This window comes from Muscardinus avellanarius, assembly GCF_963383645.1.
Source record: "Muscardinus avellanarius genome assembly, chromosome: 7".
NCBI classification, from domain to species: domain Eukaryota; kingdom Metazoa; phylum Chordata; class Mammalia; order Rodentia; family Gliridae; genus Muscardinus; species Muscardinus avellanarius.
In genome coordinates, this window is record NC_137793.1 from 82534967 (window position 1) to 82562647 (window position 27681).

The window sequence follows — 27681 nt, forward strand, 5'->3', positions numbered from 1 at the left end:
TGTTGTTGGGGTGATGGTAACTGTTAGGGTCCAATGAAGTGGGAAAATAAAGATGCTCACAGAAAAAAACCCCAAACTCTAAATTAACACCAATACTGTAGATCTTGCAGGGGGGTGAAAGCAGTAAAAGAAAAAAATCTACGAGGATCTAGTGGACAGCTAAAATGGGCAATTATAGTCATTTTTTGTTTCCTGCTGTTCGCTCCAGGCTTCATCGACCTGCAGCGCTGATATCTCCTATGACTATCAGGAAATGGGTCTGATTGAACATATGGTAAAATTTACCTGCTTAGTAAAATGCTCACACTTGTAAACTCAGGCCTTCAAAGTAGAGTGCTTCTCCAAGTCTGTTATTGGCTTAAAACTTTAAAGAAAAACGCGAAAGGAAGGAAGGGGGGCGGGGATCCGGAGAAACTTGCCCCTGCCCTGGCCACCCGCAAGGCTGACACAAAGGGTTAAAAGTCTAGCGCTTTTAGACTGGGGTCGGGATCTGGCCTCGGTGAAAGCTGAAGGAGGAGGCTGCTGGGGCCGCGCAAACCTCCACCTCTTTTGGCCTCGAAGGCAGCGGCAACCCCAGCCTCCCTCCTCACGTCTCCAGCCTTAGGGACTAACCCGGGAAGCTCACGTTAGTGGCAGCCAAGGCGAGGGGCCGGCCTTGCCAAGAAGACTAAAGAGGGAGGAGGGGAAGAAAGCAAGAATCCCCCACCCCCTCCGGGCGGAGGGGCGCGGGAGGAGCGCGTCCCGGCCGGGCCGGCAGTGTCTTCCACCGTGTGCATCTCCTCGGGAGCAGCGCGGGAAGGATGCTGGTCCGCAGGGGCGCGCGCGCGGGGCCCGGGATGCCGCGGGGCTGGACCGCGCTCTGCTTGCTGAGTTTGCTGCGTGAGTATCGAGCGCGCGCGGCGCCGGCCCGACTTCGCCGCGGGGAGGGTCGAGCTGCGGGCGAGGCTGGGCGGAAAGCGGAGCCGGGCGGCGGCCGGGACCCCTGCCCACCTACGCAGAGCCGCCCACAGCTGCGGGGCGAGGACCAGAGCCTCAACTGGGTCGGTGGCGGCGGGAGGGGCAGGCAGGGCCACCGCGGCGGGCGTGCCCATAAGCTGAGGTGCGCGTCGGGCTGCCCGGCGGGCAGGAGTGGGCTGAAATAAAGCGCTTTGGGCAAGCCAGTACCTCTGCGTTGCCAAAGGTGCGGAGCGCAAAGTTGGAGCCAGAACCCCGGGAAGGGGGTAGGAGAGGGGCTGGAAAGTTTGGGTTGATTCAGAAAGCAGAGGCCCGGAGCTGGCTGGTGGGAAGGGCCTGGGCGCCCACCCTCTACCAGGACCCGGGAAGAGTGGACGTTAAGAATTTCGAGGGAAGCCAATCCGGGGCGAGGCGTGGGGTCCAACGCCCAGGAGGCTAGAGAGGAAGGCCGAGTTAGGTGTGCAGAGGAGTTTGGAATAAAGAACAGACCTAGGCGGGCGGGCGCGCTGGAGAGAAAGACGGAGGGGGCGGGGGACGTCTTGCATTTAAGATTAGAAAGCAAAATTGAAATTGCCTCCTCAGATACCGAGCTGATCCCGCTGGAGTAGAGATGGTGATTTGGTCTGCACCCTGCTTCCCGGTCTTTACCAGAGAACCCCTCACCCCAGCACAAACTCAATCTCCTTACATTTTAGAATTTACTTTCCTCATAGTTCTAAAGCTAGAACACAGACTCAAGTTTTTGTTCTCACTTTGGCAAAAAGCAACCAACAATAAAAAAAAAGGCACTCAATAAACATTTACACTGAGTGTGTGTGAGTGTGTGTGTGTGTGTGTGTGTGTGTGTGTTGGAAAAAGAATCTCACTAAGTTGGTAAGAGTCTTGCTGAATTACTGAGGCCATCCTCCAACCTGTGGTCCTCCCGTCTCAGCCTCCCAAGTACTGGGATTACAGGTGTGCGCATCTGGCTGACATTTATACTTGATAGCTTTCACTAGAGGATAACATACTCCATCTCATTTTGCTGAACTTAGAGGTTTTAAACTTGGTTAAGTTGTTCTGTAGGGCTCCCCAGTTCCCAACTCCCACTCTATCCTAAAGGCCACCGCAATGAGTGGGCATGCAGAGTGACCTGGGCCTGCGTGGTAGGCCTCTTTGTCTTCCCTATATGTCCCTTTTTGAGGGGTTCCACCTGTTGGAGAGAACTGGCTCTGGCTGGAGGAGGCCGCGTTAGCTTCTGGGTGATGTGCTTGGCAGCCCTGGACATGCTCTTCTGAACAGGGGGGAAGCTGTCGCTAAGGACTTGAAACCCTAGAAAAGGGTGCGGGGTTGTGCCCTCACTCAGAGCCAGGGTGAGCTGACCAGTCATGCAGATTCCCATAGGATGCCCCACTCTGACCATACAGCTCAAGATGACCCAGCCTGGCCGAGCGAGGCCCACCCTTTCCTTATTTCCTCAGCTGGCCGGTATCAGTCTTGTCTTGGTCTGCAGAGAAGGGGTGCAGGGAGCCACGTGAGCTCTGCAGAACCCCAGGCAGATATAGCAAGAAGCTCAGTGTCTTAGCTTGGGGTGAAGGGTGAGGCCTGGGTCTCCATCATAACCTTGCCAGGCTACTTGGGCCCGCTGGAGCTCTGCCTTCTCCAAGACCTTTTTTTGGTGTGTGGTAGAAGGGATTGAACTCGGGGGGAATCTATCACTGTGCTACACCCCCAACCCCATTTTATTTTTATTTTGAAACAGGGTCTCGCTATAGGGTGATGAGTCTCACTGCTTGCTGAGAATGGCCTCAAACTTGCCGTTTTCCTGTCTCAGTCTCCTAATTACTGGGATTACAGAAGTACACCACCACGCCTGGCTTTTTTAATAGAAGGAGTTATTATCTGTCCTGGGGTATATTGGGGGATAAATGAAAGGAGTGACTATACCTTGAAATACTACCAGGGGCCATTGCGAAACTTTGGCGCTAATTTTACTGGGGGGTTAATGCTGAAGGGTCTTCTGTGTTTTCTTATCACTACCCCCACAAAGAGCTTGTTCTAGGGAGGTCTTTTTTCTATGCCTGTGAGAAGTTGGTGTGGACGCAAGTACAGGAGCTAATCAAGTACAGGAGCTAAGCACGGTGAGCCCTTTGTATGGGGTGGGCTGGGACCCTTGGGGAGCACTGCCCTGCGGGAAGGCTTTCAGGTAATTAGAGAGTCCCTTTTATCAGACTCCAACTATCATTCCTCTGAGGGCCGACTCTCCCCTCACCCCAGCAACACTCCAGTCCCGCCAGGCCACATTCCTTTTCTTTCTTTGCGTCTTTCAAGCCTGCTGACCCCACACCCATATCCTGTCTGGGACTACGTGTCAGAGGAGAAAAAGAAAAGGGAAAAGAATTTTATCAGGCATTTTCCAGAGAAGAGGACTCCACCCTTTGACTCTGTGCCACATGACCATGAGGAGTGGCATTGGGGACCGCTGACTAATTCAGTGGTCCCCAGCGCTCCCCCTCGCAGGGCCAACCCAGCCACACAACCTTTGCAAATGCTTGTCTTCTGCAGCATTCCTGCTGCGAACGCTGCCTAGGGCCTTATCCCTTTGACTCCACCTCCTGGGCCTCCAGTCCCTACGGCCTTCCTTTCCTGAGTCTTTGTCTCCTAAAGCTCAGGGCAAGAAGTGCCAAAGAGCAGCAGATAAACTCTGTGCAAGAGTCCTACAAAAACAAAGAAAACAGAGGAACAAATTCCACTTTTACGGTCTCGTTGCCTGGTTTCCTTTAGCCCTTGGGCTGGAGGGCTTGGGCTTAAAGACGGGATGGCTCTCCAGCTCCGCCCTCTCAGAGTGCTTGGGCCTTCCTCGTTGACTTTGGTGGATCTAACGAAAAGTCCTGCAGCCTGGAGAACTGAAAATGTGAAGGTATGGAAAAAGAACAAAAACACCACCCTCCAAAAGAAAATTCTCACAGCCGCCAGGGCAGAATTTCCATATTTTTTTGGGCTCCGACTTCTCTAATGAGAACATTTTCTTCCCTCCTTAGCTAAGAAATAAAAACATATTCTCTACAATATTTAGTCTCAAGGGTCCTGACTTTGTGCTATCAGGAAAAAGATGCATGCTTTGTGGGAGGATGGACAGTCAAACAAACAGGGAGGCATAGCAAGGCATACTTCCCCATGTCCGGGACTCCATCAGGTGCAATGGAAAAGGTCTTCTGACTTAATGGGGGAGTCTGTACCTTCCTGATTTGGGAAAAATAAAATCAAAACTGATACCTCTTAGCAGAGTTGCATCGTTAAGTAGCTTGCTTCATTGCTTGCTGGGCATAGCGATGCATGCCTGTTGATTCCAGGACTAGAAGGCTGAGACTGAAGGATCGCAGGTTCAAGGCCAGCCTCAGGATTTTAGCATGGCCCTGTTTCTTTTTTTTTCTTTTTTTTTTCTTTTTTTTTTTTTTGCGGGTCTGGGGATGGAACCCAGGGGCATCCCACCTCCGAGCTACACCCCCTACCCTAATTTTTATTCTTTATTTTGAAACAGGGTCTCACTGAGTTGCAGAGGGCCTCCCTAAGTAGCTGAGGCTGTCTGCAAACCACAGTCCTCTAGTCCCAGCCTCCCAAATGCTAGGGTTACAAACGTGCGCCACCACGCCCTGCTCCTGTTTCAATATTTAAAAAACGATAAAGGGCTGAGGGTGAAGAGCCGAGCATGGTGGCACATGCTTGTAATCCCAGTACTTGGGGGGCTAAAACAGGAGGAACAAAGGTTTGCAGACAACCTCAACAACTTAGTGAGGCTCTCTGCAACTTAGTGAGAGCCTGTTTAAAAAAAAAAATTAGGACTGGGAGTGTGCCTCCGAGGTAATATGACATCAATCCAAAGGGGGGGCTGAGACTGTAGCTCAGAGGTTCCCCTGGATTCAATCTCTAGTACTCTCTCATCTCCCCACATCCCACACACACAAAGAAAATATGTTAAGAGGTCTTTGGGTGAGAAAGCCTAGAACCCTGGATAAACCCTAGATACAAGCGCAGACAGTAGGTCAACTTGCCAAGTATGGTAAGGTAGAACTTTGTGTTTGGAGAGTATAAGAGACAAAGGCTAACGGGCTTCCGTGCAGAGAGGCACACTCGCAGCAAGAGAGGGTGGAAAAGACCTGGCCAAGCAGATTCCTTATAGTATGACTTCATTAGCATATAGCAATATAATGTCTAATCTCGCAAGGTTATGCTGTTGTCTATCCTGTGATGCTCTGTGACCCTGCTCCAGGCTCTCAAACCTTCAGTAAAAAAATGAGTTGCACACTGGTCTTATGTGAGGGGTTCTCCAGGGAGCCCCAGAAAGAGATGGGTTGCAGCCAACTTCTGCTCTAATTTTGCAGTAGTGAGCACAGGGCTTTGAGCCGTGAGCCAAGTGTCAGTGGTGCTGGGAAAATGGAGAAAGAAGCCGGTGGGAGAAATCTAGGCAACTGAGGACCCTCAGGATATCAGGATTCCAAAGTAAGTGGATGGGGTCAAGACAAGCTCTGCGACTCTAAGAGGAGACAGACCCTCAGCACACCAGGAACAGTCAGGCTGCAGGTTTACACCCACGCCTCGGCTTTGCCTCCAAAGCTGCGGAAGGCATCAGCCCAGCTCTTTGTTCTAGTCCGAGATGGCCCATACACATGGTAGATCACAGAGTTGGAAGGAATGTCTAACAAAGATGCTTCTTCAATGCTTGCCTCCCAAAGTAGTTCATTCCATTAAAAACAAAAAAACAAAACAAAACAGAAACACTAAAATTTCCCCCTTGCAGTGAAATTAACCCTCCTGTAACTTCTTGGGGTTTTTTTTGTTTTTGTTTTTGTTGTATTGGGGATGGAACTCAGGGGTCTTCTACCTCCGGGCTACACTCCCAGACCTATTTTATATTTTATTTGGAAACAGGGTCTCTTAAGCCAGCAGAGGCTGACTGAACCTGCATGATCCTCCTGTCTCAGCCTCCCAAGCACAGGGATTGCAAGTGTGTGCCACCACGCCCAGATAACTATTTGGTTTTTGTTTGTTTGTTTGTGCTGGGGATTAAATCCAGGGGCCTTCTACCTCCGGGCTACACTCCCAGACCTATTTTATCTTTTATTTGGAAACAGGGTCTCACTGAGTTACTAAGAGCCTCACTAAGTAGGTAAGGCTGGCTTTGAAGCTGCATGATCCTCCTGTCTCAGCCTCTCAAGCTCTGGGATTACAAGCGTGCACCACCACACTGGCTGTAACTTCTAATCATTGTTCTAATGCTAATGCTACTTTTTTTTTTTTTTTTTTTTTTTTAGTGTAACAAGTTTAATCTGGCCCCTTATGAAAATCCCTAAAGACCTTTCTTAGCCAGCCCCACTAGATTATCAGCTCCTGTGGGGATTTATTTAAATAACAGTGACACTAGTGCCTAATTGAGGGAAAAAATCAAATGGGCTCTTATTACTAATGCTTAAAAGGGAAAGGTGCATATACTGTGTAAGAGAGATGAATCTTGAAGAAAGCTTTTATTTTTTTCTCCTCAAATTCTTCTTTATTTTTGAATTAAGGGTCAGAAAACTTTTCCTGTAAAAGGCCAGATAGCAAATATCTTTGGGGATTGTATATGGTTTCTGATGGTTGTTTTACTTTGTCTTATTTTGAGACATTTTTTTGCCACACAAACCATATGTTGGGCAGACTTTGTCCATCAGGTTTGCCAAACCCTGATATAGATAAAATAACACATGAGCCCTCAACACTGTGACTTGGTTCCTAGAGTTCTCCTATTCCATGGATAACTCTCGAATTCAATATATTCCCTCTTAAAACAGAGCATCAGGCTGGGCGTGGTGACACGCCAGTAATCCCAGTACTTGGGAGGCTGAGACAGGAGGGTTGCAGGTTCTAGGACAGTCTCAGCAGCATAGCAGAACTCTCAGCAACCTAGAGAAACTCGATTTCAAAACAAAAAAATAAAAAGGGCTAAGAGTATAGCTTGGAGGTAGAATGCCTCTGGCTTCAATCCCCAGTACCACAAAAAAAGCATCATGAGACCCCCAAACCTAGAGGTAACTAGTATGAACACATCCCACAACAACGCTGTTCAACCCTACTGGTTATCCTAACACCTCAGGATTGTGCTGGGTGCCGTGTGTTAAATATCCAAGTATCAGAATGGCCCTGACACTCAAGAAATTTATAACCTAACTGAGGCGACAGACCTATCCTGAGGAAACACATCTGTGACTTCGTGCCAGATGGGGGACAGAGATTAAGTTTTCAGCTCTCAGGGAAGCAGAAGGAAGGGGCCTAGCATAATGACGGCCACCGGTCTCTGGGCAGCTACCAGACAGGCTGTTTTTCACTCGGTGACTGCCTTTGTTCCTCAAAACAAAGAGGAGGAGGTATCTGCTCTTATTCTCATTTTATAGGGGAAGTTTAGAGAATTGAAATATGACCATTTCCCAAGACCATATAGCTAAAGGATGGAGAGAAGCTTTCGACACATGGTCTGTCTACAGAGCCCGGGTTCTTTGTTTCTTGGGGTTTCTCCCTGCTCATCGATGAGGCTAAGTTCACCTTCCAAGGGCATGTGCCAGAAACTCCTTTGAGATGTTCCTCTTGCCAGGCATGGTGGCACCCCTGTAATCCCAGTATTTGGGAGGCTGAGCCAGGAGGAGCACAGGTTTGAAACCCACCTCAGCAATTTAGTGAGACCGGCAGCAACTGATCGAGAACTTTGTTTAAAAAAAAAAAAAGAAATGGCTAGAGGGCTAGAGGTGTAGCTCAGGGGTAGAATGCCCTGGGTTCAACACACACACACACACACACACACACACACACACACACACACAGAGAGTTATTCTCGGGTTGAGTGCTAGCATTTGAAAGGATGGGAAGATTGGAGGTGGCTAGCTAAGGAGATTAGAAAACAGAGTCAGTAAAATACATTCTAAGGAGATCTGTAAAAAGTAAAACCAAATATAGAAAACACAGTCCTCTAAAGTATGGGAATTTAGTTATTTAGGTAACAGCTTACTGGGTCTCTGAGGAATTGTGCACTTCCTTCAATGACCAAAAGAATCTTTAATTTATTAACTGTAGGTGAAAATCTTTTCAAAGTGTATTGTGCATTTTGAGTACCCTCCTCCCACCTCGCCCAAAAAGGACTTGAACCTTCATGACTCAGGTGCACCATGAAAATAATGCAGCTGTGTTGCAACTCTGCCACACCATCACTGCTTCTCGAGGTGTACTCTTACCGTAAAGATTCCAGATTAGTTCAGTGCCTGTGTTCTTTTAGTTCTTAGTTTCTTTAGTGTCTTAGTTTTCAGCTGTTGCTTCTCCTTTTTTGCTTCTTTTCCTGGGTTTCAGCTTTGGCTAGGATACCAGCTAACCAGGTTTATTCGATTTCTATGTAAAACAAGAATAATTATCTCTGCATAAATACCTACAAGCTCAATGCGTGAATTCTACTACACAAAATCAGCAACCTCTATCTGGCTTCTTGGAATTCTTATTTGCTAACTTTTTGGCACCTGTGTTCTCCCTTGCTCCAAGACCACGGGTTGAGATTCTGTAGACAGCCAGGGCCAAATCCTCATGGTGCAGCACGGTTAAAAAGGGCGGACTGAGGAGTAAAGAATGAAGGCGACCTTCCATTCAGCTTTAAGTTCTACTAAGTTCTCTGCAGGAGTGGGGTAAGGGCCGTTCTTTTTGTCTAAATGAAATGGATTGACATTTTCTTTTACTTCTTTTATTTTTTCTTTTTTTGCTATAGTAGGGATTGAACCCAGGGGCATTCTACCTTTGAGATACACCCCCAGCCCTATTTTATTTTTTTGTTTTGAAACAGTCTCACTAAGTTGCAGAGGACCTCACTAGGTAGCTGAGGCTGGCCACGAACCTGTGATCCTCCTATCTCAGCCTCTCAAACACTGAGATTACATAAGCGTGCACCACCACACCCAGCATGGAGTTTTCTTCAGTTTTGTCTCAGCATTTGACAGGCTCTTGCTGACTGGAAACTGCTATTACTTCCCTACAGAGTTAAAGGTCACAAGCTCAGATAAAGAAAGGCCAGTGTTTGATGGTTTCAGGTTATGGGCTGTGAATGGGAAGAAAGGATAAAAGAGGCCCACAGTCGTGTGTGTGTGTGCGTGTGTGTGTTTCTAGGAATCAAACCCAGGGCCATTCACCTCCGAGCTACACCCCCAGCCCTATTTTATTTTTTATTTGGAAATAGGGTCTTCCTAGGTTGCTAAAAGTCTTGCCATGCTGAGGGTGTCCTTGAACCTGTGATCCTCCTGTCTCAGCCTCAAAAGTACTGGGATTATTACATCCAGTCTTCACATGACCTCTGTAAAGAGAACCCTAGAGTGCTGGGAAAGTAGCACCGTAGTAGATCACTTGCCTAGCATGCAGGAAGCCCTGGATTCAATCCTCAGTACCACACACACAAAAAGTCCAAGTTATATTAGTTGGGCATGGTGGTGCATGCCTATAATCCCAGTACTTGGGAGTCTGAGACAGGAGGATTACAGGTTTATTTTTAATTTTTTATTTATTTTTTTTGCGGGTCTAGGGATGGAACCCAGGGGCATTCGACCTCTGATCTACACCCCCTGCCCTATTTTTTTATTCTTTATTTTGAAACAGGGTCTCACAAGTAGTTCACTTAGTGAGGGCCTCACTAAGTTGCTGAGGCTGTCTGCAAACCGCGATCCTCTGGTCTCCGCCTCCCAAGTGGTAGGATTACAAGCGTGGCCCACTGCACCCGGCTAGCATCATAGTTTGTTGTTGTTGTTGTTGTTGTTGTTGTTTGGTGGTACTGGGGTTCCTGGAAGCCATTCTACCTTCGGGCTACACTCCCAGACCTATCTCATACTTTTTTATTTTTGGAAACAGGGTCTCTTCAGCCAGCGCGGCTGACTTCGAACCTGCGCGATCCTCCTGTCTCCACCTCCCAAGCGCGGGGATCCCACCTGGTGTAAGCATCATAGTTTTAAATTCAGCCACAGCAACTTAGCAAGATCATCAGCAACTTAGACCCTGTTTCAGTATAATAGAAAGGACTTAGAGGTAGAATGCCCCTGGGTTCAATAAAAAAAAAAGGGTGAAGGGAGCCTAGGGACAGAAGCCCAGGGACTCACACACAGAGAGACCTACACTGCAGTGCCTAGCACAGCATTGGCTCCTGGGCTCTTCCAGTTCATAGCACATCACATAGCCTTGCCTTCCTACTCTTTCTCTTTTTCTGTCTCTCCAGGGTTTCAGAGGATTCTCAGCTCGGCCTAGGCTCAGAGCCATGCATCTGAGTTTGGGGTCACCTTTTCATTTGCAGACAGATCCTACTGCTTCTTCAATGCCTGTCCCCACCGTGGGAGGGAGGAGGCTGCTGCAGCTGGGAGCCCATCCCCAGTGGCTTGATAGCTGGCCCGGGTCCAGCGTTGTTTCACTCTTCTGGAACAGGCACCTCTGTCCTCAGAACTAGCAGCAGGTCTCTTCACATCTGGAAAAGTTCAAAAGTGTTTGTCTGGGTGAAGGAGGCCCGTTGGGGGAGAGGGTTCAGAAGTATGACATCACTTCAACCAGGCCCAGCTTCCTCTGGAGAAGGAAAAGGGCTAGGCCAGGCTGGACCAGATGGGATTCCCAGGAATTGACGTCTTCCAGGAGAGGAAGGAGGGTGTGGGCAAAAAGAGGGTGTCAGGGGGGATTCCAGGGTTGTCTGGGGATGGTGCCTGAGATCATGATTCTTTACTTCAGTGCCCTGACGTTATTACCACCTGCTTCTTTAATGAACTCACATCTTAGAGTCAGATTGGTGAAGGGGTCTGATCTAAAGAAGGAAGTGGCCTGCACTGGCTTCTGTATCTATTTTATTTTGCTCTACCCATTTCCCATCTAAGCCACTTAGGAACTCACCCAGCCTTTCTCTTCAGAGGTAGAGGATGCACCCAGATTCTTAGTAGTTTAGACACAGCCTGACCACCTTGCAAGGTCTCTGCAGAAGTCACCCAAACCTTGGTGTCCATCGCAGTTTGCTCTGTGTCATCCATGCTCTTGCCTTTTAGCTACCTCTGGGTGACTTAGGTTCCTCATTTCTAAGGTGGAGATAGTACTATCTCTGACTTACCTGACATTTAGAGGAAGATGTGATGGTTGTCACTAAGATCAATCTACTTGTAATTGGTTGAGGAGAAAGGCAGATATAGAAGAATGAGACCCTCGTCCTCACCTGAAGAGAAAACATTCTAGGCCTCAAGTTAACTGGCTTGAAGTGCAACGTCTGACTCTCCTGTCTTGATGCTGGGCTAAACCTGTTGTTTACCTGGAAACCTCTGAAAAATACAGACCTAGATCTCAATCAGTAAAATTTGGAGATAAGTTTTAGGATGTCCTGGGACCCTCTGGTACCTTTCCTTGAGGATGGTATTGTGAACTCTGAATACCAATTCTACAGGGCCCAAGTCCAGAGTACAACAGAGGCCCACATTCTGTATGGCTACATTTTGTAGTCATAAGTCAGGCTAGCTAATTAACTGATAAATAAAATACCTTCTATTTTGTTAGTTTGACAAACAACTTTATGGCCACCTGGAAGGCCAAGTTTGAACTTGAGACTGTCACACTCTTAGAATTCAGTGCACAATATGGCTGATTAGAAAGAGATGGACCCTGGCCCCAGCCCACTTCTCCTCTTACCCATGCTCTGGAGGATCCTTCATGCATGCATGGGGACCCCCCCCCCCCGACACACACACACACACACACACACACACACACACACACACACACACATTCAAGTGCACACTGGGCACACTGGGTCTTACTATGCATACCCTGGCGCTGCAATTGACACTTAAAAGAATAGGCTGGAAAGATGGTCCATGAAGTTCTTGGATGTGAGAAAAGAGCCATTTGAGCAAGAAGTTCTAGGACTTCTGGTCCTCAAAGTGTGATATAGAAGAGAAGACACATCATAGTTGTTCCTCACAGGAGGTGGAGCAGGAAATAGGCCTCAAAAGGGCAGGGTCCAAAATAGAAGGCTTGTTCTTCCTGAGTCTAAGGATGGTACCAATGAGTGCCCAGAATAAGTGGAAGAAAAGGATGGAGACATATGTCAAGACCTTCAGAGAATGACTAGATCCGGGAATCTACTATTGTAATTTAGGACTTCTTGTCTCATTGATCCTCCCATCAATCCTTGTGGGGTAGACAGGAAAGACCCTTACTTAAGAGACAAGTAAACTAGGTACACACATCCTTTAAATTACATAGCTCTTAGCAGAGCCAGAATAAAGTGTTGTATCTCCCCACCAAGCTTGATGAGAAACTAGGCCTTGTCTTCTGTGGCCCATCATCAAGATTTCTACATCGGCCTCCTGAAGAAGTCTCGGAGCCACTTGCTGCAGCTGAACTCTTCAGCAAAAGTAAAGGAGAATGGGTTTGAAGATTATGAGTGAAAGGATGACGGAAATTTGGGGATGAGAAAGACAGAGGATAGGTGCTTAAGGAGATTGCATAGGGACAGTAAGTGTGATTATTCCAAGAGTTAATATACTGGATGGGGAGTTGCCAAAAACAAGGAAACATCACAAGGGAAATATTTTTTCTCAAATTTCTAATCTTTGCGAAATTTGTATGCAGGTGTCATTTTCTATTTTACTAAATATATGATGAGCGTTGGCTCGTGTTTCCATATTGCTACAGTTTTCATAAATTTTTATTTGCGGTGAGTATGTATTCAATAACTATGTAATGATTATGGTATATCAACTGCATACAGCACTTAAACTATTCTAATTTATTTTGTTACTTTTAACTTTTCCCTCCTATAAATAAAACTCTACTAGACACTTATGTGTATATATATTTTTATTTTTCTATTTCCTTAGGGAAAATCTAGTCATAGGAAGTTAGTTTACTGTCCAGAAGGATATCCTTAGTGTCGCTCTATTGCTGGGGCAGCGAGGAATGTTCCAGATTCTACCTGAAGTCAAGAAACTGTATCAGGGGATGTCATGATGCTTCAGGGAGGTTTAGACTCTGACTTTTCCTCTCTCTCTCCCCATAGCTTCTGGGTTCACAAATACGGACAACTTAACAACTGTTGCCACAGAATCATCCACCCTGAAAACATTTTCAACTGTTTCTACAAATGTTCCCAGTGAGGAAGTCACAACATCAAGTGTCCTTGGAAGTACCAGCCCCCACCCTGTCTCTCAGGACAGCAAGGATGCTACAACAGCCATCTCACGTAAGGAATTCGTGTCAGGTTTTGGAGTGCTGTTGGTGATGCTTGGTAAAGTGTGTGTGTATATTTTTGGTACTGAGGATTGAACCCAGAAGCATTCTACCTCTGACCTACACTCCCAGCAAGCAGGATCTTGCTAAGTTACTGAGAGTTTCATTTACGTTACTCAGGCTGCCCTCAAACCTCCAATCCTTTCTCAGCCTCCCAAGTGCCTGGATTTTTTTTAATGTGTATCACTATGCCCGGTTAGCATTTAGAATATTTGCAGACCACTTCTTGTTCATAGACAGAATCATTAGTAGCCCCTGAATTAGTATTTGGGCATGAGGCTTAGGGTACTTTGAAGTAGACTCTAGATAACTTTTCCTATGAAGACAACTTTCTCAGGCCAATGTGCTGACAGCTGATCCTGAGCAGTACTGCCCCCTGTGCCCTTTTTCTCATGCTGAGTTTAGCTGGTAATAAAATAAGGCCCAGAGGAGGGCTGCATGGAGGTCACTGAACTGCTCTAAATGAAGGAAGGGGTCCAGGTCATACTGAGGGTCTTTGGCTTCTCTGGGTAGACTAGCATCTATTTCACAGAGGATACCTTGAACACATTCTAGATTATAGCTATGATTTCAAACACTGCCTTGGATGAAATTTGAAATTTTGGTCAGGGTCAGCACGTGTGTAACTATTCCTCCCCAAATTCCTGTTCCTGTGTAGAAATCCATGCCCGTGTCACAAACTGAGATTGGGTGTCTGTGTGTGTTTGTGTGTATATATGTGCAAATGCATAACTGTGTTTTGTTTTATTCCAGAGACTGCAGTCAACTTCACATCTACCTCTGGGATCATCCCAGTCCCTGGAACCACAAACTCTTCTGTCCAGTCACAAACCTCTGTAGCCATCACAGAATCTGCCACTGTAGCAAATGTTTCAACTCCAGAGACGACCGTGAAGCCCAGCGTGCCACCTGTCAGTGTTTCAGATTCCTCGCCCAACAGCACCAGCCCCGTGATGACATCACCCACTAGCCCCTATATATCATCTTCTTCTACCCCAACTACCATCAAGGTGGGTGAACCTCTCATCTACAAACAAGCTATCTCTCCCCCTCTCCATCTCCTTATCCCAGCCAATTAAATTTGGGCCACGGGGAACCAGAAAAACACTTTACTATTGCAGAGAGGGCTAGAAAGGGTGGGGTCAGGTGGCAAGAATAATCTTTGCTTTGGATATTGCATTTTCTGGGAGTAAAAAGTAAAGGAGATTCTCGAAGACCCAAAGAGTCCTCTGTGGTTCCTTCTAATATCTCTGGTTGTGGCTTTGGCGAGAGAACCAGTTCTCTTTGGGACTATTTGGAATCCATTGCCTACTTAATGGAGCTGTATTTCCCAAAATGTTTAAAGAAATAGTTTCCTTCACATGAGAGAATTTGGTGGTTGTGCCAGGCACTGAGAGACAGAGAGGACGTCATTGGCAGCATTAGGAACTGGGCACAGTGGGATGGTGAGCTCAGCCTGCCCTTCCAGGCCTTGAGGTTTGTGGCTGTCAACAGCTTTTAGCATGAAGCTCAGAAAATATGAGAGCAGAGAGCCTACGGACAGGCACGAGGGGCCCGCCTGCACTCTGTTTTTAAAGCATAGGCGAGGCCTAGGGGCCAGGAGGAAAGCGGGAGCCACCAAGATCTGCCTGGCCACCCCATTATCTGTTGGCTTCTAAAGCCTTCCTGGAAGTGTGTAATTGACTGGAGGGAAAAATGGCCTAAGTGGGAAAAGATCCTCCCCTCTCCCATTTCTGTGTCATATGAGCCAGTGTTTACGAAAATTGCAAATAGCTACTTGCCTACAAGCCCAGTCTAGTAGCAAAAGGTTTGATAGCCAATGAGGATAGCGTGTGAAGCGGAGGAAGACATCATATCTACAGGCTGAGTATTCTTTACCTGAAATGCTTGGGACCCGAAGCATTTTGGATTTCTGATAATTTGTTTGTTTTGAGATTCTGGGATACTTCTACCTATAATGAGATATCTTGGGGGGACGAGGTGGGGCCCAAGTCCACATGCAAAATTTGTCTGCTCTATAGATAGCTTAAAGATAATTTCGTACGATATTTTTCAGTAAATTGGTGCACAAAGCAAAATTGCATGATGTGAAAACTACTCGTGGCATTATCTTGGCACTCAAAAACAATTGGATTTTGGAACATTTCAGATTTTGAATTTTTGGATTAGGGTTGCTCAACTTGTATTAAAAATCTGTAGCCCCCTGGCAGATGTTAAGTATACTTTTTTTCTAAAACCTTTTATGAGAATACCTCATAGACACCAAATTGGAAAGGAGGTGGGAAAGAAATGAAGTATGAAGATGCTTGCATATTTACTATTCATTTTTGTTTTCATACAGGGAGAAATCAAATGCTCAGGAATTAAAGAAGTGAGATTGACTCATGGCATCTGCCTGGAGCTAAATGAGACTTCTAGTTGTGTAAGTCAGCCCCCACCCTTTACCGTCCTCCCCTCCCCCACAAGCCCTCTCAACCTCCTTAAACCATCTTGGGTTAGGCTGGACTTTGGTAGGAGTCTGGGAAGTGTATATATGTGTGTGTCTGTGTGTATGTATGTATTTTTATTTTATGGTACTAGGGATTGAACTCAGGGGCATTCTACTTCCAAGTTATACCTCCAGCCACCCTCTCCCTCACCTTTCTTTCTTCCTTCCTTTCTTCCTTTCTTCCTTTCTTTCTTTCTTTCTTTCTCTCTCCCTTTCTTTCTTTCTTTCTTTTTTTCTTTCTTTCTTTCTTTCTTTCTCTTTTGGTACTAGGGTTTGAACCCAGTAGCATTCTACCTCTGAGCTACACCCATAAGCCCTTATTATTTTTTAAACATGATCTCGCTCTATTGCTGAGTCTCACTAAATTGCTGAGGCTATCTTGAATCTGTGATCCTCCTGTCTCAGCCTCCCAAGTACTGGAATTTATAGGCATATACCACCACTCCTGGCTTTTATTTTTTAATTTTGAAACAGAGTCTCTCTTAAGTTCTGAACTGGCCTTGAATCTGTGATCCTCCTGTCTCAATCTTTCAAGCCCTGGGATTATAGGAGTTTAGCAGAGAGAGGCTACTTCTAATGCCAAGTTTGGGATTTAGGGTGTAAGAGGCCCCATCTGGTGGGCAAAAGAGGCAAAATCAATTGCAATTAAGTTTTGTTATTTGATGTAGATGTAAGCTTGCTTTTATGTTAAGAAAGCCTTTGGAGGGCGTGGTGGCACACGCTTGTAATCCCCGTGCTTGGGAGGCTGAGACAGGAGGATTGCACAGGTTCAAAGCCAGCCTCAGCTACTTAGTGAGGCTCTTAGCAACTTAGTGAGACCCTGTTTCCAAATAAAATATAAAATAGGTCTGGGAGTATAGCCTGGAGGTAAAAAAAAAACCCTGGATTTCACCCCCAGTATCTCACACACACACACACACACACACACACACACACACACTAAAAAAGCCTTCACCGACCAGATACAAGCTAAAGTGTCAGATCATGTGTTATTATTTATTTACATGTAAACTGTCATTCACACAGAATTAATTTTGTTGTGATGCTATATTTTTCATGTAACCATTTTTCTAACATTATTTATTGCATGATCACCTCCTTTGTTCGTTAGAATTTTTTATAATTTATATAAGCTTTTATGTACAATAGGCATATTATCCAGAGAATTAATTAATTAATTATTTATTTATTTATTTATTGTGGTACTGGGGATGGAACCCAGGGGCATTCTACCTCTGAGCTACACCCCCAGCCCAATTTTTTTTTTTTATTCTTTATTTTGAAACAGGGTCTCACTGAGTTGCAAAGAGCCTCACCAAGTTGCTGAGGCTAGCCGTGAACTCTGATCGATCCTCCAGTCTCAGTCTCCTGAAATGCTGGGATTACAAGCCTGCGCCACCATACCTGGCTTCCAGAGAAATTTTATTTGTTTAGTTTGTTCAAACTTTTTCTGCTGGGTGCAGTGGCACATGCTTGTAATCCCAGTACTTGGAAGTCAGAGACAGGAAAATCGCAGGTTTTCAGCCAGCCTCAGCTACTTAGACAGCTAAGACAGGTTTGAGGCCATCTGTGATTTAGTGAGATCCTATTTCAGAATTAAAAAAAAAAAAAAATAGGCTTGGGGGAATAGCTCAGAGGTAGAATGCCCCTGAGTTCCATCCCCAGCCAAAAAAAAATTTTTTTTAATTTTTAAAATATTCTGTACCTTTGTAGTATAGTACTTTTAATATCTAGGTAGACAGGTCTCTCCTTGTTATACTATAAAAAGTATAATATATTAATTTATTTGCTTATTTTTGGTACTAGGGATCGAACTCGGGGACATTCTATCTCTGAGCCACACCCCCAGGCCTTTCTATTTTTTATTTTAAAACAGGGTCTCATTAAGTTGCTGAGGCTGGCTTCGAACCTGTCTGAGCATCCCAAGTACTGAGATTACAGGCTTGTGCACCGCACCTGGCTCAGCTCTTATTTTAGAAAAATCTTTGGATTTAACTGTCAAGATAAATTTATAAAAACACTAAAATTTTCCAGGTGTGGTGGAGCACGCTTGTAATCCCCGCGCTTGGGAGGCGGAGACAGGAGGATGGCACAGGTTCAAAGCCAGCCTTGCTGGCTTAAGAGACCCTGTTTCCAAATAAAAATATAAAATGGGTCTGGGAGTGTAGCCCAGAGGTAGAAGGGCTTCCAGGAACCCCAGTACCACCAAAACAAAACACTAAAATTTTAATTTGAACTGCTCTAAAAGCCTTCAAATTTGTTTCTAGTCTTCTTTAAATCTCTTAGCATTTTGGCTTTTTAGCATTATTTTTTTTTCCCCTGCAGTTTCACTTTAAATACGCTTTATCTTCAGGTTTTGTTGTTGTTTGTAGTGCTGGGGATGAAACCCAGAGCCTCATCTGCATGCTTGGCAAAGCCTCTGCCACTGAGCTACAACCCCAGCCCATTTCCCCGTAGGCTTGATGGTACTTGTGATTATTTGTAACACAGATATCCCATTATATTTTCTAATCAATTATCTAAGATGTTACAAATTGAATGAAAATTTGAAATATTATCTTGGGTCTGGCCTTTTTCCTAAATTTGCTTATTAAATCCAGAGCTTTTTCATTTTTAAGGCAAGATGCCATGTTTCCTAGTACAATGTTGTTTTTCCTCTCCTTTCTTAGGAGTTGTGTCTCTTGTTTCCATATCATGCCTTACTGTGTTGGGAAGAATGTATATGGAATGGTGTTCATTTTTAATGAAGATAGCAGGCCTCCTTGCTTTGTTTCAGTAGATCCAGTTTCCTGACAGTAACAAGTCTCTGGAGAAAGAATGTGGGGGTAAAGGAAGGAGCACTACTTATTTATACAAGGAAACATCATCTTACAAATTGGGGATCCACGTAAGGGCAATATGTAGGTGACCCCAGGCACCCACAGATGGGAATGACTGCAGCCTGCAGGGAGCCTAAGTTACTTATTATGGCCACCCTGACTACTGATATCTTACCTGTAACCATTGGTTGTGTCTCCCTGACGTATACATTTTTAAAAATTATACCTAATAAGCCAGGCGTGGTGGTGCACGCTCGTAATCCCAGTACTTTGAGAGGCTGAGATGAAGATCGTGGTTCGTGGCCAGCCTCAGCTAGTTAGTGAGGCCCTTTGCAACTCAGTGAGACCCTATTTAAAAATGAAGAATAAAAAATAGGGCTGGGGTATAGCTTGGAGGTAGAATGCCCCTGTGTACCACACACACACACTAATATTAATATTAGTAATAATAATAAAAATATAAAAAGGGCTGGGAGTGTAGCTTGGAGGTAGAATGCCCCAGTAGCCCCCAGCAAAAAAAAAAAAAGGTATTTTTACTGTTCATGATGTTGTGCCTAGTGTTTCCGCCATTGTCCATCCTCCCCTTCCCCTTCCTCCTGGAGCTGCCTCCTCAGCCAGCACCAGGGCAGCAGTGCCTTCATCCAGTCGCCAGGGTACTATCTCCTCAGTCAGCAATCCTGTTCCAGAATTTGGACCCAGCTTCCAGTCGTGTCCAGATTCCCTTCCGTGGTTCCTCCTCCCGGCTTGTGGTGGGCAGCCTGTTTCGAGGCTGAGTGGCACTGTGCCTCCTAGCTTTCCTCAGGCTGCACTGATACTTCTTGGTGTCCGAGGGTCCTGAGGTGCCAGTTCTACCAGGGGAGACTCACCCTGGCCACAGCCTTATAGGAGCATGCAGGGTTCCATTTCCCCTGTCTGGCTTTCTTGATCACATCCTGCAGTACTCACCTGCACCTGTTTCAATTTACATTTCCCCCAGGAGCATCTTTTCATGCCCTTATTGGCTATTTGTATATCTTCTTTGGAGAAATGTCAATTCAAGTCCTTTGCCCATCAATATGGTGCTTGTTTTATTTTGAACTACCTTTTGTTAGTGCCAGATGTTTATATGGAGAATTTTTTTTAAAGGGTAAGTACCTCTGAGCTATATACTACCAGCCCTATTTTATTATTTTTTTTCTTTTTGTGGTACTGAGGACTGAACCCAGGGGCATATTACCTCTGAGCCACATCCTCAGCCCGGTTTTATTCTTTATTTTGAAACAGGGTCTATGTTGTGGAGATCCTCACTAAGTAGCCGTGGCTGTTCGCAAACCTGGATCCTCAGCCTCTCAAGTACTGGAATTACAAGTGTGTGCCAACATGCCCAGCTATGCTTTTATTTTTAAACAGGGTCTTGCTAAGTTGTGGAGGGCCTAAGTTGCTGAAACTGGCCTTGAGCCTGTGATCCTCCCAGCCTCCCAAGTTTTGGAATCACAGACCCCATTTATATGTAGAATTTGTATTTTCTCAACTAGGTCACATAACTCTTACTGTGTCCCACTGACCTCAGCTGAGCAGGCTACCTCAGCCCGCCCATTGCCTCCCCCAGCCCCCACCTTTTTGTGCTCTGCTCAAACACTAAAGGTCAATTTCCATGCAGAAAACATAAGTTACAGATGAAGGATTTATGAAGACAGTTTGTCTACTAGAAAGAGCCTGAGATTCAGAAACCATTTAACTTCTTGCCTTAGGTTAGCTGCCCGCTGTCACTTGACTTGTAGCAGGTCTCTTAATGACTCCAGTACCTTTGTAAAAATGTTTTTTACTTGCATCATCAAATTCATAGAACAAAGTAGATAAAATTATTTTGAAAGGGGTTGTTGAGGGGAGACAACTGATCCTAGAACCTTGGCAGTGGGAAATGTCTTTTTTTTTTTTTTTGTACTGGGGATTGAACCCAGGAATGTTCTACCTTTGAGCTACACTCCCAACCCTTTTTGAAACAGGGTCTCATTACGTTGCTGAGGCTCTCACTAAGTTGCTGAGGCTGTTCTTGAACCTTGGATCCTCCTGTTTCTGCCTCCTACGTCTTAGGATTACAAGTGTACATCATCATGCCTGGCTCACATCAGGAAATACCTTAAAGCTTGTTTAAAAAAATGTCCGTCTCTCTCCTCCCACTCCCCGATGTTTGATGTGCTTCTTTAATATGTTAGGAGATTTTGCAAAATTTGAGGATGTTACTGTAAAAAGGTTAGATGATTTTTTTCTTTTCTGAAAGCGAGCATGTGTGAGCAGATGTAGTTAGGGGCTCATAAATGGGATTCTCAAGAATAAAATGTTAAGGCTGTGGCTTCCTTCTGCCCACTCTCCCATGATATTTGCCCACAGTGTCTCTTGGGGGAGGATGTTTATTACAAGCATCCGGAGAAGCATTGTGCTTTGTTCAGGATCCACCTGCTCCTCTCCGGCCCAAACACAATTCACTGAGGCTGTTGGATTCCAGAGTGGGAGGCTGGCCCCTGTTATTCCCTTGAATTTAATCCAGGAAACTAAGCAAGGGGTGGAGGGACCCTGTGTGGAAGCCAACCAGTTGGGGTGTTAAGTTGAACAATTCCCTGGGTTCTTTTGTTTGTTTGGTTCTATGATTAGTGCAGCCTGGGCTCAAAATTATGTAAGGTACACCCTCGCCCCCACCCTGCCCACACATCTGGGGGTCTTGCAGTCCTAGTAAGAGAGAAAAAATAATAACAATAAGACAAAATATGAAAAAAATATAGACTGTAGGTGATAGTATATAAGGTATTGCTATTATTATTAATAATAGCTTTCCTTTATCCAGTATCCACTAGGTTTCCAATGTGTTGGATATTTTCATACAATAGCTCTTTTGTGTTGAGTGGGGGAGGGGGTTACTGGAGCTTGAACCCAGGGGAATTCTACCTTCGAGCTACACAGCCAGCCCTTTTTATTCTTGGTTTTTTAAAACGAGGTCCTGAGGCCCTGTGTGGAGGTGCACGCTTGTAATCCCTGTGTTTGGGAGGTGGGGACAGGAGGATCACACAGGTTCGAAGCCAGCTACTCTGGCTTAAGAGACCCTGTTTCCAAATAAGAAAAATATAAAATGGGTCTGGGAGTGTAGCCCAGAGGTAGACGGGTTTCCAGGAACCCCAGTACCACCAAAAAATAAAAAATGAATAAATAAAACAAGGTCCTGCTTTGTTGCTGAGGCTGTTCTAGAACCTGTGATCATCCCGTCTCAGCCTCCCAAATACTGGGATTATAGGTGTGTGCCACCGCTCTAGGCTTACAATAGCTCTTTATAGTCACCATGACAACTCAGTTTACAGTTGAAGAACTCAGATCAGTTGTGTGACTGGCAAAGATTCTAGTAAATGGCAGAGCAAGGATTGGTGTTCAGTCTGGCCAACAATAGAAGGGGCTGTACAGAGGAGGTGGGATTTGATCTGAGTCTTCCCTTTCCCTGGAGCCCGGGAGAGAAGACGGTATTCTCAGTCTCTTTATAACTAGAGTTGGAAACATGCGTGCTCTCTCACACCTCGACTTCCTCACTGGCGCCTGGTTCCCAGTGCCTTCTCCCACCAACTTCACCTGCACACGTTCTCCTGTTCTTCAAGGCCCATTTTGAGATGTTCCTGCCAACCCTAAACTAGACTTGTCTTGGCTCCTCTTTGTATATCATGGCACTTTGGCTGTACCTTTTTTTAATGATACTTTCTATAGAAATAGTCCCTTTGTGTTTTAGTTTCTTCATCAAGAAAATGAAGAAAAGCAGGGCATGGTGGTGCACACTTGTAATTATAATACTTGGGAGGCTGAGACAGGAGGATCGTGCAGGTTCAGCCTCAGCTACACAGTGAGGCTCTCAGCAACTTATTGAGACCCTGTTTCCAAATAAAATATAGATCTGGGAGTATACCCCGGAGGTAGAAGGCCCCTGAGTTTCACCCCCAGTACCATAAATCAAAAAAAAAAAAAAATTAAGAGAATAATCATACCCATCTCCTAGGCTTGTGGGAGTCCTAAATGAGTCCATACATTAAAAGCACTTAGGACCATTGATATGGTTAGCATCATTTATTTTAACTGCTATGGTACATACCTAGAAGAATTTTTTTTGTACTAAGGATTGAACTTAGGGACATTCTGCCTCTGAGCTATACCACTCTCACTAAGTTGTTGAGGGTCTCACTAAATTGCTGAAGATGGCCTTGAACCTGTGATTCTCCTGTCTCAGATTCCCAAATATTGAAATTATAGGCATGCACCACCACACCAGACTACAAACTGAGAGTTGTTTTTTTTTTTTTTTTTTTGGTGGTGGTACTGGGGTTCCTGGAAGCCCTTCTACCTCCGAGCTACACTCCCAGACCTATTTTGACTGTCTCTGCCTCCCAAGCGCGGGGATTACAAGCATGCGCCACCACGCCCAGCTAAACTGAGAGTTTTGATAATAGAATTCATGGGCAACCTTCTACCCTATCCTAAACCCCACACATAACATACAGCGTGCGCACACACACACACACACACACACACACACACACACACACAGAGAACAGTTTTCACACCTTGTCTTATATTCAGGGCTTAATAAATATCAAATCGGACAAACAGTGTTGAGGAACAGTTTCTTAGCATGGGGCAGGTTGGGGAGGTACCATTCTGTTTGGTTACTTTAGGTGCCATGGGAGCCCTGGCCCTCTGTCTTTCTCAGAAAACAAGCATATATTACAGCCAGAGACACTTCACAGGCCCTGAGGCATGGCTAGGGCACAAGGGGAAGTGAGGGGAGGCTTATCTGACCAAACCAGGAAACGGCTATAGATAGTTCTACCTAATTTTTCAGGTAAGACACTGCTGGTCAAATTCAATGTAGTGATGAGATTTTCAAGTGCTTTTTCCAGCTCTATTTTTAACTTTTAATTTTGAAACAGAGGTCAGGCCTTACTACGTTGCTGAGGCTTCCTCAAACCTGTGAGCCTCCTCCTGTTCAGTCTCCCAAATACTGGGATTATAGATATGCACCACAGCACTTGGCTTACAAGTACTTTTTTACAGAGCCGGATTTTTCCAGAAGTAGAGTCTCTAACCAAGACTTCCTGGGAAACCTGCAGAACCAATCCTTTTCCAGAGAGATAAAGCAGCAGAGTCCTGAGATCATTTCTCTGTAACCTTGTCTTTGGATGGGCGGTTGAGGCTGCCATTGGTGGCCTCATGTCTCTGTGACCTGGACCAGTCAGCCGCGCTCTCTGGCCTTGTTCAAGCCTGGTTATTTTCCCTCTGCTTTCTCAAATTCCAGTGGGAGCCTGAGGCCAGGCTTGACCTTGCCTTGCACAGGAGCAAAGGAGCCTGGGTTTTCCTGCTCTAGATCTTAGCAGTAGGAAAATACCCAGGCTCCTTTCCAACAGGGAGGACCTCTGGCCTTACCATGAGCAGTAGTCTTGCCCGCAAACAGGAAGCATTCTCCTCCACAAGGCTCAGGTCCGATGACTGTCACACGCCCCAGCAGTTTTCCCCTAACAGGAAAGTGGTCAGCGCGTCAGGCATTTCCTCCTCTGCCATCTGCCATCCGGACAGAGGAGAAAGTCTTAATTTCAGTTGGGATTGGAGGTTACCGGAATAAGTCCTGGGAAATGGGAGACAGGGTTTTGAAGAGTTTGGCCAGTTCTTCCAATTTATACCTTTCCTGGGACTCAGTTTTTGAAGAATGATCAGAATTTATTTTTCTGAGTCAAAATTCCTGGGTCCGATGGACCAGTCAGCAATCGGAAGAGAGATCTATAAACTTCATTACAACTTCATTCCAAACCGGGCATGGTGGCTGATGCACGCTTGTAATCTCAGTACTTGGAAAGTTAGAACAGGGGAATCACAGGTTGGAGACCAGCCTCAGCAACTTTGTGAGACCCTGTTTTAACATAAAAAAATAAAGTTGGTCTGGGAGTATAGCTCAGAAATCGAATGTTCCTGGGTTCAAACCCCAGTACTACACACACCATGAGCAGTAGTCTTGCCCGCAAACAGGAGGCATTCACACACACACACACACACACACACACACACACACACACACACACCAGATTATAGCCAGAAGTGGTGGTGCATGCCTGTAGTTTCAGTACTTGGGAGGGTGAGACAAGAGGGCTGCAGGTTCCAAGCCAGTCTCACCAACTTAGCAAGACCCCATTTCAAAACAAAAAATAAAATACGGGCTGGGCGTGGTGGCACACTCTTGTAATCCCAGCACTTAGGAGGCTGGGACAGGAGGATAGCACAGATTCAAAGCCAGCCTCAGCTACTTAGTGAGGCTCTCAGCAACTTAGTGAGACCCTGTTTCCAAATAAAGTATAAAATAGGTCTGAGAGCATAACTTGGAGGCAAAAAGCCCCTGGGTTCTATCCCCAGTACTACACACAAAATAAAATAAAATAAAATAGGGCGGGGGGGTTTAACTCAGAGGAAGAATGTCCCTGGATTCCATCCTCATTTCCTAAAAACAAAACCCCCAAACTGGATTTCATCCTTTTAATGGAAAGGGGGATGAAAGGCCAGATAAAACCCTCATTTAAGTTTGATCAGTGCTCCTCTGAGACCCCTGTGGATGGGAAGAGGGAAGAAGCCTCTCATGAATGCATTCCCTTCTCATCTCCTTTGGCTTTTCTTTCATTATTTGGGGCTATTGTAATCCTGCAACAAAGTATTTCCCTTAGTTATTATTTCATTATTAATAGTTTCTATAGTCAGCGATTTCTTTTGAATTCAATTTGAATAGCATATATGTACATAGGCAATTCTTTTTTTTCTTCTTCTTTTTGGTGGTACTGGGGTTCCTGGAAGCCCTTCTACCTCCGGGCTACACTCCCAGACCTATTTTATATTTTTGAAACAGGGTCTCTTAAGCCAGCGAGGCTGGCTTCGAACCTGCCTGATCCTCCTGTCTCCGCCTCCCAAGCGCAGGGATTACAAGCGTGCGCCACCACGCCCGGTCAGAGGCAATTCTTAAATAAGATAGTTTCCTAAGTTTGTTCTCTGATGTCTCAGATACTAACAGATATATGTTTAGATAGTGGAAAATTTTTAGTTTAGTGGGGTTTTTCTTACTGTATTCTGTTTCTCCCTTACCACTCTTTCTCCCCTTGCTGTGTTTTTTTTTTTTTTTCTTACTGTGTTATGCAGTTAATAGCAATTTTTTTAAAGTTGGAATTTAGAAATAAGAGTCCTTGTGGAAAGGGGTAAGAGTGTACGTTTCATCGGGATTATTACTGGAAACTCTGGATGCACTTTAGGGATACCAGTAATTTTGACTCCTGCTTTCTGTTACTCTGTCATCTCAGGAGGACTTTAAGAAGAGCAAAGGAGAAGGTCTTATCCAAGTACTGTGTGGGAAAGAGAAAGTGGACGCCGAGGCCGGGGCTCATGTGTGCTCCTTATTACTCGCCCAATCTGAAGTTAAGCCTCAGTGTCTACTGCTAGTCTTGGCCAACAAAACAGGTAAGAGAACATTTGTCAGGAGTGGAGAAGAAGGGAGTGAGTAGGGCTGAGGTTAGGCCTGCAGGTAAAAGACCCTGGGTGGCAATACCACATCTCAAATCCAGAGATCTCAGGTGCTAGAGAAGGATTTGGCTGAAATGGGCCACCCTGGACATTACAGCTTGTTCTAGAACAGCGTGGGAGGATAGAGTGGGATGAGCTAGTCTAGCTTCTAGATTTAGCAATCCTTGTTTCTAATTCTAGAACTTCCCAGAAAACTGCAGCTTATGAAAAAGCATCAGTCTGACCTGAGAAATGTAAGTTCTTTGAAATGGTGGGTCTTCGAGGGAACGCCTGGATCAGGGGAGTAGTAATTATCTTCTTCAATCTTTCCCTTCCTGTCTCTCCATCCTGTTCTTAAAATGTTCAACATCCTATGGTTGAACCAAAAAGTTTATGGTCCAGCTCAATTCAGAGATGTCAGTCTTGAATCCTTTTTAGAAATTCCTGGGGTCAGTGTCTTCTTGCGTCTATTCACTACTAAGTCATACTCAGGGATCTAGAATGGGCCGGGCTCCTTTACTAGAAATTCCTTCCCACAAATGACAGGCTGCCTTTTCTGTGTCTTCTCAAGCTGGGGATCCAAGGTTTCATGGAACAAGATGTGGGGAGCCACCAGAGCTATTCCCGAAAGACCCTGATTGCACTGGTCACCTCAGGAATCCTGCTGGCTGCTTTGGGCACCATTGGCTATTTCCTGATGAACCGCCGCAGTTGGAGCCCCACAGGAGAACGGCTGGTCAGTTCTGGGATCCAGGGCAAAGGAAATGAGAAAGATGGTGGTCTTCCGGGGAAGTCAATGGGTACTGTGAAGGGAACAGGGCACATGCATGCGTATCTATATCCATGGAAATTTCCAACAATGACAGCAAATGGAGTGGGAAAGTAACTGGGACCAGCCCACTTATTCACTGTCATAGCAGATGATTTATGTCATCTGTTCATTATGTTTCCTGGGATAGTTTAGCTGGGTATAACCAGAACAGTCTGCTAAGTCAGCCTTACTTAACTGTAAGCATATTAAATGCCCAGTGGGTGCCATCTTACTCACAAGAAAATAAGATATGGAAGGAAAACTATTCTTGAAATGTTCTGGACAAGGGAGGACAAGGCTGAGGTTTGACTCTTAGGCTCTGGATGTTACTTACTCTGGGGAAGTTATTTCACTCTTGAAGCTGCCAGTTTCCTTGTAGGAACTGGCTTCTGAGCTGTGGTGGCATGGTGTGGTGCCTCTCTGTCCTTTTTCCTCTAGGAGCTGGAACCCTGACTGGTCTTCAGGAAGACAGGAGTCTGCACATGCAGCTGCACCTTCCCTCCCTCCCTCCTACTCCCTTCTACTACCCCCTTTGGTTTTCTCCGCCCCTCACAGTGTCTCACACCCCTGCTGACCAGATAATGCTACTTTATTTATACACTGTCTAGGGCGAAGACCCTTATTACACGGAGAACGGTGGAGGCCAGGGCTATAGCTCAGGACCTGGGGCCTCCCCTGAAGCTCAGGGAAAGGCCAGTGTGAACCGAGGGGCTCAGGAGAACGGGACCGGCCAGGCCACCTCCAGAAATGGCCATTCATCCAGACAACATGTGGCTGATACTGAATTGTGA

At 45.6% G+C, this 27681-nt stretch overlaps 1 protein-coding gene across 1 annotated transcript; it reads left to right on the forward strand.

The window, feature by feature from the left end:
• Positions 1 to 800: 800 nt before the first annotated feature.
• CD34 (CD34 molecule) lies at positions 801 to 27681 on the forward strand (the record flags this gene model as incomplete). The annotated part of the gene is made up of 8 exons (XM_080699470.1): positions 801 to 879; positions 13007 to 13189; positions 13990 to 14246; positions 15578 to 15658; positions 25881 to 26037; positions 26281 to 26333; positions 26651 to 26815; positions 27499 to 27681. 8 exons carry the CDS (start codon positions 801 to 803, stop codon positions 27679 to 27681), a joined length of 1158 nt encoding a protein of 385 aa, XP_080555596.1.